At 42.0% G+C, this 12732-nt stretch overlaps 1 protein-coding gene across 1 annotated transcript in view; it reads left to right on the plus strand.

Annotated features, from left to right (window-relative positions):
• Positions 1 to 12732, plus strand: part of ADAM12 (ADAM metallopeptidase domain 12) — a 749844-nt gene that overhangs the window by 430589 nt on the left and 306523 nt on the right. Inside the window, exon 6 of the mRNA XM_089669609.1 lies at positions 5061 to 5244. Within this exon, the coding sequence (XP_089525735.1) occupies positions 5061 to 5244 (184 nt within the window). The remainder of the gene's footprint in view (positions 1 to 5060; positions 5245 to 12732) is intronic.

Genomic DNA, 12732 nt, shown 5'->3' on the forward strand with positions numbered 1-12732 from the left:
TCTTTCAGCATTTTACCTCTTGGTTTACTCTTTCCAAGTCCTTATATAATCTATTTGTAAGATTATTAACCTCAGGATTGTCTTTGAGGGGGTCTAATTTACATTTGATGTCAGAAATCAATGCATCTAGATGTTTCATTTTCTTCTGTTTCCTCTTAATGAGGAATTTGACCAATTCTAACCCTCTTTCTTGGAAAAAATTAAACCACTCATCCCTATCCTCCGTATCCAATAACCCATCACTGATGGGGACGTCCCATCTTAGACGTCTAGGTACTAATTTATCCTTGAGGTATCTCTCATGCGTAATCATATCCCACCAAGTGGTAACTTTTTTCTCCATAAGGTGACCTAGTCTCCTAAACTGAGTATCTAGGTCACTGTTGAGATCATTGGGAGATTTAGAAAAAACCTCCTCAATGTTGATGGGTCTACTATCAATGAATCCAAAAATATCCATAATCTTCAGCAGAAAGTAGGATGGTAGGAATACACAAATAAAAATATATATATATATATATATCCTCCTGCGCTCTTATGATAAATGATGCACTTAACTAAAAAGCAGCCAGCATCTATCCCATACCAAAAAAAGGACAATAAAAGAAATGCATATAAAAATGATGCAGCGCTAAAATAGAAAATAAACTCAATAAATATAAAATAGTAAAGATACGTATAAATAAACAAAATACCAAATGACCCCAATCTACATGAGGATATGAAGGAGACCGTGACCCCTCACAGATAAATAGCAGTGGCTAAGTGCAAAGTAAAGTGTCCACAGTTCATATTTCTAAGATGTGCAGGTGAATCACAGCACACTCCAAACGTGATCCCAGGTAGTATGGCTGCAATGGCCTCTCACCTCCACTCTCTGACCCCACAGGGCCAAAAAGCAAATGTAGATCACCTCTGGATCCCTCAAACCAGTAGCTCCTCAGATGAGATGGTATGGGCAGTCATCACATGAACATGGACAGTATCCAGCCGGACCAATGGGCAAACAAAATACACCCTCCTCAGATGTCAAAAGCTCATATGCTCATAAATGAGGAAAGAAACACAATCCTCATAGTGTATTACTGCTTTTAATGGCAAAGAGGCGACAATAAGCCAAAAAAAAGAAGATATATACACTCACATAACAACAGCCTGTTATCAGATCCTTTCAGTAAGCTGAGTGTACAGCATGATCAAAAGGTGTTCCAAGATGGCGTCACACCGGAAGTACGTCACCACGCTATTGCCGTCGACGCGTTGCGTCACGTAACTCGTGACTTCGTCAGGACAGCGTGATTGGCCGACAGTACTTCCTTATAAAGGCCGGGGACCGCACCAATCGGAAAGGATAGGCGGTACAATCGCGGCCATATTTTCGTAGTTCAGTGTACAAAAGCATTCTCCTATTGGATCTGATACTCACAGTAGGGCAAAAAAAACGCTTATAACTGAAAGTGAACCAGGCAATTAATACATACCAATACAAGGCATATTAATTGTGGAAAAACCATTAAAATAGATGCGGAAAACCACATACTTTAATAAAAAAGGTAAGAATAAAATCCTAAACACATGTCCATATGCACAAGATATGCCCCATTAGTATAAAATAAATTATAAAAAATGGGAAAAATTATATATATATATAAAGAAAAATAATATGTTAATAGAATAAGGAAAAAATATATATAGAATAAGGAAAAAAATATATATATAAAAAGGGGGAAAAAAATCACCAATACAGGGATAAATATAAAATATAATAAAAAATATATAATGAAAAAATATAAAAATAAGAATAAATCACTCCCTTGTAATCATGCATGAACTCTCACTTCTAATACTTAACAAATTAAACCAGCATAAGAAATTTAACGATCACTAATAAAACAGTTCAAATCGAACTCAATATTAAGTCCCAATCGAACTCAATATTAATCCACTCCAATCTAGCTGGCTGACCACACACAGGCAGATATGAATCTTATATACAATCTGGTGCACTCAAAGGATTGGGGAGAAGTCTGGTAATTGGCACACCATTCTAGGATTCCTCCAGCTATCCTATAAGCTAGAACCCTGGTGTTAGTCACCCTTCCACTGTCTATACACCTACACACCAGACACACAACAAATGGTAGCTTGCCACCACCAAACAGTTTGTCCGCAGTCTTCTGGGCCACCACACACAGATCTCCATCTGGCAGATCTACTTCTTTATAATCTGCATGCAATCTGCCAACACACAGTGCAATTGCATACCGATTGGCAATGAGCTTAGACCGAGCATATAAACACTACATTACAACAATCTCTCCAGGGATATGAGCCCTATTTACTACACAGAAGTCACTTATTAATTTTGTGATTTAATATCCCAAAAGTGGGCAGTGCATTAAATATGTACAAAGAAAAAAGAAAGAAAATACAAAAAAAGACAAAAAGACATACACAATTGGATATTCACTATAAAATAAAAAGGGAATAAAAACAGAAATAAAACTTTTACCACGATTTATCCTGTGACTGGGGCAAAGAAAGTTCGCAATTCGCCAGGCAGATGGAACCTGCTCCGTACAAATCACACCATCCATATCTCTAGATCTTCAATTTATTGAAATATGGAAATATGGACTTAAGCCCTTGGCCAATCAACCTTGGGGGATGTTCCTGTACCAGCCCACGTGACGTGCTACTAACCATTAAACTACTATGCTGCTAATCATTGGCTCTTGTTTGTCATCTATACATAGGGTCTGGGACTAAAAATCCCATTTCAGTCTTTGCAGATGACACCAAGCTGTGCAGTGGAATAACGTCCTTACAGGATGTCTTCAATTTACAAGCTGACCTCAATGCACTGTTTAATTGGGCAACTATGTGGCAAATGAGGTTTAATGTTGATAAATGTAAGGTTCTGCACTTGGGGGCTAAGAATATGCATGCATCATACATACTAGGGGGGTACAACTGGGGGAATCAATGGTGGGGAAGGATCTGGGAGTTCTGATAGATCACAAGCTTAATAATGGCATGCAATGCCAAGCTGTGGCTTCTAAAGCGAGCAAAATTCTCTCTTGTATTAAAAGAGGTATAGACTCCAGAGAGAGAGATATCATTTTACCCCGGTACAAATCTTTAGTAAGACCTCATCTGGAATATGCAGTGCAGTTTTGGGCACCAATTCACAAAAAGAACATTGAGGAATGGGAGAAACTACAGAGAAGGGCAACCAAATTGATAAAAGGCATGGAGGAGATCAGCTATGAGGAAAGATTAGAGGAACTGAATTTATTCTCTCTTGAGAAGAGGAGATTAATGGGGATATGATCAACATGTATAAATACATCAGTGGTTCATATAGTGAACTCGGTGTAGAGCTATTCACCCTGAGGTCATCACAGAGGACAAGGGGGCACTCTTTATGTCTGGAGGAAAAGAAATTTAATCTCAAAACACGGAAAGGTTTCTTCACCTTAAGTGCTGTGAAAACGTGGAATAGACTCCCTCAAGAGTTGGTTCTGGCCAGCTCGTGGATTGCTTTAAAAAAGGCCTGGATTCTTTCCTAGATACACATTATTTAACTGGATACTAACATTTATAGATAAAGTTGATCCATGGAATATCCGATTGCCTGCAAAGCATGATTGGATCATGCTTTGCTGGGGGGTTTTTTTCCTTCCTCTGGATCAACTGTGGGTGTAGGATTATAACTTTTTTTAATGGTTGAACTGGATGGACTTTTGTCTTTTTTCAGCCAGACTAACTATGTAACATGGTGTGCACCACTTTGAAACTGGACAATCAGCCTGCAGCTTCTTCCATTGCTGCTACCTGTCCAGGATCCTTTAAGGCACCTTTTCAAGTCAAACATGGCACAGCGCAGTTCAGGTGGAGCTGCATCCTCTGAATCCCTCTGCCTGCACACCATGCCCCAACCCACCCCTCAGCTGAGAGAAGGATGGAGGATGAAGGCTGTTAACCCTACAGGCTCTGCTCATGCAGTGTAGTCACTGCATAGGCAGAGAGGCATGTGAGCTGTCTTCTGACATTTCACATCCCGTACACCAGACCAGATCTGGTAGGGATCTACAGCAGTTTTCTATACTGAAAACTTCCATAGTCACTTTGTCAAATAGGTGCAGACTTTGCACTAGTTTTTATTTCCTCTGAAATATAAACTGGCACAGGTGGCAGAGACAGACCTGAAATTTGTCTATCTGCTTTGTTACTGTGGCGCATACCACTTGCAATAGTAATGGCACTGGATGCTTCAGTAATTCCCTCCAATTTTTCTTACAAAGTTACAGTTGGAGTCTTGCTTTAAAACTGAACTCCAGCTTCTTTGGTTTTGGATAAAATAGGAAAGTGTTAGGCCCTTTCACATGGGTGTTCCAATCCGGTCCTCCTGTCTGTTTTTCAGCCGGACCTGATAAACGTGGTCTGCCGGCAGGGGCGGACTGACCATTCGAGCACTCGGGCACTGCCTGAGGGCCCGGGGTCAGTAGGGGGCCCCATGAAATGCCCCTGGTACCTTTTTTAAAGGCAATTTTGAGTGTGGGCAAGGACACAGGGGCCCCATGATCCCCTATTGCCTGGGGGCCCCATGAGTTGTCAGTCCGCCCCGTCTGTAGGTGTCCACTCTGCATAAACTGATCGGGTATGGATGGGACATCCATCCCACTCTGCTCAGTGTGGAAAAGGCCTTGGAGTTTTATCAGTTTGCTTTTTATGCAGTGCTGAGTCGAGAATGAAAGATTGTTGCATTTTTTGACACACTTCTTCATATTTTTAGAAGAAGGTACAACTGCTGTTTACTGTAAGCTCACTGCAGATCTTTGTATTTTACATGAGGTTATGACTGTACATTTCTCCAGAGTGATAATGGCCTTTTAAGGCACTCCTCGTTTGCCATATGCTTTGCATAATATAACGGTTTTATGTTTACTTCTACTATAGGTATGGGTTTACAAAAGGCATGTATGGCATGTATCTGAACATTGTATATGAATATTTAAACATGTACATCAATGAGAGCGTTGTTTGTTTATTTTCAGGGGATTAATTACACTTGAAAACCAAGCATATGTCCTGGAGCCACAGGCTAATTCTACAAGCCGCCACCTCTTTTACAAAGCTGAACATATGAATCTGGCTTCTGGATCCTGCAGACAGAATTATAACCTCTCAGGCATTTCTCCGAATGACACTTTACAATACTCTGAAGATTATTTACAAAGGGTAAGCAATGCACCATGGGCATGTCACAGGCAAATAAACTGTGTTTCTCTACAATTACTTAATGCATATTATGTATACAACAGAAGGTGCCCAGTTCCCTGGATTAAAAGCATTGTCTTATCTCTTGCTAGTTGTAGAAACTGAAACACAAGAGGAAATTTATGAATTTGATAGACGGATGGAACAATTGGCTAATTAGTTTATCACTCATAAGGGTGGCCCTAGGCAGGCAGACCTCTCCTGTTTGCAGCAGCTGGAGACGAGTGATCTAGTCTTGGTCGATTTAGTCACCGCACTTCAAGATATAGTGGAGAATTTTTTGAAAGTGAGATATCACTGCAATACGAGGGGATTGCTTTGTTCCCTGAGGGAAAAATTACATTCCCAAGTACGGATATTTCCATATATATGTTGAAAGGCCATTCCAGCCATATGTGACATTCACTTGGAGTGGAGTCTATTGTAATAAATCATCTTCTCGATTCTAACCTCTCTAAGGGGCTGCAGTAGTCAGACCTTGAAACATAGTTTGTTGTTTTGATTTAATACCTGTTGGAGTTTTTGGTGTTCCTACACCTCTTATAACATGCTCTATAGTAATGGTGGTCAACTTTAAAATTATAGATAGCCTCAGGTGTGACACCCAACACCCTCAGGGGAGCTCACAATAGAAGCATGTATTCATGCACTGAAATGCATTGCATGAAGGTAGACTGTCCATTGAAAATTAATGGGCTGTACAGAATAGACATTCTTCATACTGCTGCATTTTTGTAATATACTGCATCGCACACTGGTGTCAGTAAATTTACTCCCAGGATTGGTGTCAATGGCTGCAATAATAACCGTTCGCGTTTGTGTCAGTGGTTGCAATAATAATCTCTAGCATTGGTGTCGGTGGCAGCGATAATAACCACCAGTATTGGCGTCAGTGGTAGCAGCAGTGATAACCCTCAACATTGGTGTTGGTGACCACAGTAATAACCCCACCATTGGCCTTAGTGGATGCAATAAAAACCACCATCATGTGTCAGCAAGTGCAGTAATAACACCCAACATTTGTTTTAGTACAATAATAGTATCCAGCATTGATTTCAGTGGCTGTAAAAATAACCCCCAAAATGGATGTCAGTGCCAGCTCTGTTAACTCTCCCATTTCTCTGAACTGCTGGTTGGTGGCAGTGCTGTTAACACCCCGTATTGCTGGTCAGGGCCAGTGCTATACCTCATCCTCTATCCCTTGCTGGTCAGTGGCAGTGCTGCATGGGTAATAAAGTAAATCTGTCTCCCTTCATGCATGTCTATTAACAGAACAAGGGGTTTAAAATATTATTTATTGCATATTGTTTATACTAAGAAGTTTGCCAAATTGCACTAATAGGGGGCATGGTTAAGCCTACATGATGTATGCATGCTATACAAATACCAGAGTCCTCATATCTACAAAATATGATTTTAACCACTTGCCTACCAAGGCAAGGCAGCACTCATATATGGCACTGATAGGCGGCACTGATGGGCACTGATAGGCGGCACTGACTTGCACTGATTGGAACTGTTAGGCAGCACTGACTGGCACTGATAGGTGGCACTGACTGGCACTGATAGCTGGCACTGAAAGGCAGCTCTGATGGGCATATGTGGCATTGATGTGCACTGGTAGGCACTGATATGGGGCACTGGTATGTGGCATTGATGGGCACTGATATGTGGCATTGATGGGCACTGATATGTGGCACTGATGGGGCTACACTGATCATCAGAGCACTGATCATCAATGCCCTGATGATCAGTGTAGATATCCCCTCTGTGGGATGCCACTTATCGGCTCTCCTCACGCGCTGTCAGCATGAGGAGAGGACTGCCGATAACTGGAATTTCCTGTTTACATGCAATCAGCTGTGATTGGACACAGCTGTTCACATGACAGAGCCGGTGTCATCGGCTCTTTACTTTGATCCGCTGTGTCCCAGGGATAATGCGCACCACCGATTGCTGTGCCGTGGTTAGAGTGGAGGATGTCCTATGATGTCCTCCCAGAACAAGACAGCTGACATGCACCTGTCATTTCCTTATATGGCGGGCAGGAAGTGGTTAAAGGATAAGGTCATCATTAAGAACATGTTGCATGTGGAATGTGTAACATGTTCTCACTGCTGCAGCCTCTCCCCAACCCTCTGCCTTTAGTGACAACAAGCCCAGGATTATTACCCCAAATTCACTGTCACAATATTTACAAAAACATGGTGGTGCGAGGCTTTAGCCATTTCAGCTCCTCATTCATTCACAGAGTTCTGTGAATGGGAGAACTACATGTACCGACAGCCTTTGCAGCTGTTGACTTGTAGTTCTTAATGAACTATCAGGGCACTGTTGAGCACTCTATGCAGTTCATTGATTCTTCCTGTCATTATGTAACTGCCTGCTCAAACGAGGTACAAGCAGGCAGTTAACACTGACAGTCTGCAGGAGTCCTGCATTGCACCTATGATCTGCTGATCATGGGTGCAATGCTTTGCAGGCTCCTAGTTAAAAAATCATAATAAATGCACATTTTTTTACCTGCAAAAAAGATGTACATTTGTTATTATTATTTTTTTTTTACAAAGGTGAACTTATCATTTAAGAGAGAATTTCACAGAGATGCATAAACACCAGCACGATCAATTAAAAAAAAAAAAGAAAAGAAAATCTTCCATGCTTTTCTGCAAGCAGCCTACCTTAAAAATAACTTCATTAAACTTATTGATGACTAGTGGGCTTCTATTAGGACAACAAACACTTTGATCAAAAGTATACAATGTATAAAATAGCATAAAGAGTGCAGGGGAAAGAGGTATGTAATGCACTCTGTGTAAGGGTCAGGAGTATAAAATGCACAACATAAATTTCATGGGTCAGGAGTGTGTGGCACGTGAAGTGCAGGAGCTAGGGATAGGTAATGCAGAGAACAGGAGTCAGTAGTATAAAAGAGTGGAGGGGTTATGCATATGGGCCGTCAATTGCCACTTTAGCACCACAATTTTAAAATAAAAAATATTACTGTCAAGCAGTGGACCTGGGGCATCCCACAAGAGATGCAGGGCACATGACTTGGTTGCCCAGGGCTAATGACACCACTGGCTGACACAGTATACTTAGAAATTCTGAAAATACACAGTGTTATTGTCACAGGGTTAGTGAACACTCGTTGTCACAAGGTGAATGTAGGCCCTAAAGAGTGCTGAGGCATGGGGTGTAAGGAATCGCCAGTTCACCAAAGCATCCCACAAGGGCTGCTTGGCTTTGCTATGGACAGCTCCCAGGTTGTATCTCTTGAATACACTCAGTGTGGCAACAGCAGACAGAAATCAAGCATTGTAAAAATTTGGCGGACAATGTCAGGGTGAGCACATTGGTTTCAGAGAAAGTGGACTGTGACATTTTTCATAACCCTGTTGTTTAATAGTTTCCGTTTGCACCCACACTGGGTATCCAGGTAGCTAAACACCAGACCTCAGTACTGTTGTATGGTGGGGTACAGATGGGGTCTTTAGTTCAGTGTAAATGCTAGCCAGCTTGACTTGGGAACTTGCATTTTTTTTTTTTTGAGGTATTCCAGTGAACAGGGCAGTGAGTGAATGAACAGAAGAGAAGCCTAAGGTATGGGGACATTTAGACTTTCAGGACAAAGTTACAGTGCCTGTGTAAAGTCTCTCCCAACACACTACTACTTACCTATCCAGTGGTCCCCTACAGTTCCTTTCTTTGTTGTATCTTGCACAGAATACCTGGTGCTTCCAGTTGCTAGGTCTAAGCATTGTCCCATGATGGATGGGGTGACCTCACTGCTTCCTCTGGGCTCCAATGCAGGGTATTTTGCTGGTGGCTACAACAGAGCAAGGAGCAGCAGAGGACTGCTTGAGAGATATCTGTGGGCCATGAAAGGAAGGGGGCCATGTCTTTTCCATGACCAGGGGTGGACTGACAACTCATGGGGCCCCCGGGCAATAGGGGATCATGAGGCCCCTGTGTCCTTGCACACACTCAAAGCACACCCATAAAAGCCTATAAAAAAGGTAACGGGCATTTCATGGGGCCTCCTACTGACTCCTTTCCCTCGGGCAGTGCCCAAGTGCTCGAATGGTCAGTCCGCCCCTGTCCATGACACTGTCACGTTGCGCTGACTGGGTGTAGTGACAGGGTCTCTTTTAATAAACAATTCACGGAGTTGCCAAAGTACAGGCTTACTTAAAGCTCTTATGTAGCTCCTCAGTACAAACTTTTTTTTTCCCATGTACTGTATATCTTTATCTATAGTTAAACTAAAAGTCTTAGCATGACATGTCAGCCACTGAAGACACTCGGCTGCAAGCAAGAAGCCACATGATGGCAATTTCTGCAGCTGTTCAACCTTCCGTGGGCTCCCTTCACAGTTTATTTTGCTTAACAACCAGACTGTGTAAGGGTTTTTGATCTTGGCAGTTTTACTGATCAGATGTGACATTTTATTGTGCAAGAGAACAATGCTTAAATGCATCTAACAAATAAAATGAGCAGCACCATAAATCCTTATGCATTCACTGGCTGGGTCTGCAGTGTAGACAAGTCTTTTCTAACGGTAAATGAGAAATATTACTGCCAGTTGAACCGCCGCCTTTACCATCCAAATTAACTTTTATTTCAGGCTCATTTTCACAGTTGCAGGTAACACTGATGTCCATGTTACTCTGTTTTTCCTTTTCCTTCAAATTAATTTATCTTAGCTTATATTAAGCATTATATTGCTATTGACTTGCTGCTGTCTTCCTGTGAAATAATTTTATCAGAGATTGTATGGGACAGAAATTTAGGGCAAAAAGAAACTAGTTGATAATATAGAACTACCCCCGTAGGAGTTTCTGAAGATTTGGGTCCCCCTATAGTCCTGCATAGCCAGGCAACATGCATTTCCTTCCAGGCTTGCACTCCAGAGACATTAAGCTTCCTTGAACCTCTTTTTTTTGGATTTTATTTAGGGGTAATAAACTTGGATGGGGATGAGGGATACATGGGATGCTCAAGGAACTGTAAAACTGAGGACAATTTCCTGAAACTATGTACAAGTCCACAGAAGGGTTTCTCTTCTTTAGATAGCTTTCCAACCCTTCCTTGGGTACCACCCCAAACCCCAGATAGGTCTCCTCTATCCAGATGTCTGGAGGAATCCCTGGACAAGGGGATTTAGAACCTGCCACTTTGATGCTAGTCAGGTTTCCCATCCAAATGCCCTCTCCCCTACTCCGGTCCAGGGGGGGTGTAGAAGTACTCACTGTCCCTTTTCTGCAAGTTGCAGGTCTTTAGCTGCCTTCAGGCCCTCTGTTGGGCTTGCACTTTCCTTAGATGGTCTTCTCTCAGGGGGCCAGTGAGGTTCAGCTTTTCCCTTTTTCCAGTCCTTCTTCCTGGAGGCAGGCCCCTTCCTTGGCCCCCTTCCAGGCTCCACACTCCAGCTCTTGCTCTCACATCTTCCACCCGGGGATTGGTTGAGATCTTTTAAGCATACAGGTCAGAAACTCCTCACCCATCCCCACTGAGTTCTAGAGACTCCTCCAAGTCTCTAGATCAGGGAGAGGTATCGGAGAACTGATCTGCAGAGCCTCTCAGTCCTGACACAAATTTGTCCCCCCCCCCTCTAAATATTCTCCCTGGCTGCTATTCAACCTTCTGACTGGAAAAATAGTTTGCTAGCTCCCCTAGCTAACTAGGAGGGTGCTACAATAAATCTAAAATCCGGGCAGAAATAAGACATGAATCAATGCTCTGTAACCATTATTAAGTGTTCTTGCATGGCAAGAACACTTACTGTTATCTCACATATATATTCTTATTATTCTAGCTAAATTCACCACCCTAACTCCTCCCACAATTTTACACTACATACACAGTAATATCCCGAAACGTGCGGATTGTTCCCGATTGGTGTGCTATTACTTTGTGGAACGTTTCGCCGAATGGTTCACGAAATATCTGTGTTTTTGTGGTGAAATTGGTCCCATAGGAATGAATGGCGGAATGTTCAAAACTAGAGTGGGAGCTGACAAAACCTTTTCACGGTTACTCCAGCCACTCCAACCACACAACAGTTACTCAAGCCACTCCACCCAGTTACTCCGCCCACTCCATTTGTAGACTACTGGTGGAGGCAAGAACACTTCACACAATTTCCCCAGAAATTGTAGCTTTTCTTGTTAAGTGTTCTTGCATGGCAAGACCACTTACTGTTATCTCACATATATATTCTTATTATTATAGTCAAATTTACCACCCTAACCCCTCCCACAGTTTTTACACTACATACACAGTAATATCCCGAAACGTGCGAATTGTTCCCGATTGGTGTGCTATTACTTTATGGAACGTTTCACCGAATGGTTCACAAAATATCTGCGTTTTTGTGGTGAAATTGGTCCCATAGGAATGAATGGTGGAATGTTCAAAACTAGAGGAGCTGACAAAAGCTAGAGTGTGAGCTGAAAAATCAGGACATGATTTCTAAACTGCTATCACTCCCTCATTTTCAAACCCACCTACACAAATCTTATATCAAAACGTTCAGCTATCCCTGCTGCCACTAAAAATGTCCACGGCTAAGCCATAGTCCTGATAGGTTTCACAATATGACTATTTGTTTTCAACTCACGCCGCCCATTGACATTCATTGAAACTCCACTCTAGCCACCTCAGATTTGAAGGGCAATTTCTAAACTGTGACTGTGCCTTCATTTTTATTATATCAGAGACATACTATGCATCAAAATGTAGGTCTGGGTCTTGTGATTCTCACAATATAAAGCTCTTCAGTGTAGAATTTATAATTTTTAAACTACGACCGTTTGAAGATGGCAACCGCCAGTGAAGTGAGCAAGTTGGAGCAGTTTGTTTTTAACCGCTCTTCTCTGCCCTTGCTGTAGAGTGAGTTGCCATAGGAACCCAGGTGTGTGAGCAGGCAGCAGAGTGACAAAAGCTAGAGTGTGAGTTGTAGACTACTGGTGGAGGCAAGAATACTTCACACAATTTCCCCAGAAATTGTAGCTTTTCTAGTTACATCCTGAAATGTAATTATTTTTAAATTAAAGCAGTCTAGGTACCTAAATTTGACTTGCTATCAGCCTCTTGCAGTCCCTGTTCAGTAGAGCACAGAGAGACGAGGAGGAAGAAGCAGCACAAACGGCCAATCAAGTGTACTGCTGTGCAGATTGGAGGCATAGGTTTAGTTACTTTTTTTTAAATCAGCACAAGGGATGATACTTTGAAGTGTTACTAAACCCAGAACCCTGCATTCACTCTATATTCTGTACACAGAACATGGAAATGCAATTATTATAGTAAATATAAACTGCTAAATACCTTTTCTCATCAGCAGTTAAAGCTTGTAGGAGGAGTTTTCTTTCTGCTCTAGGAGGAAACAAAATCCTTGACCCTCTGGACAGTGTTGATTGGCCCTGTGCTTATCACATGCACTCTCCAAGG

Source organism: Staurois parvus, unplaced genomic scaffold (genome assembly GCF_062004578.1).
Source record: "Staurois parvus isolate SC_StPar_1 unplaced genomic scaffold, SC_StPar_1.0 ptg000009l, whole genome shotgun sequence".
Lineage (NCBI taxonomy): Eukaryota > Metazoa > Chordata > Amphibia > Anura > Ranidae > Staurois > Staurois parvus.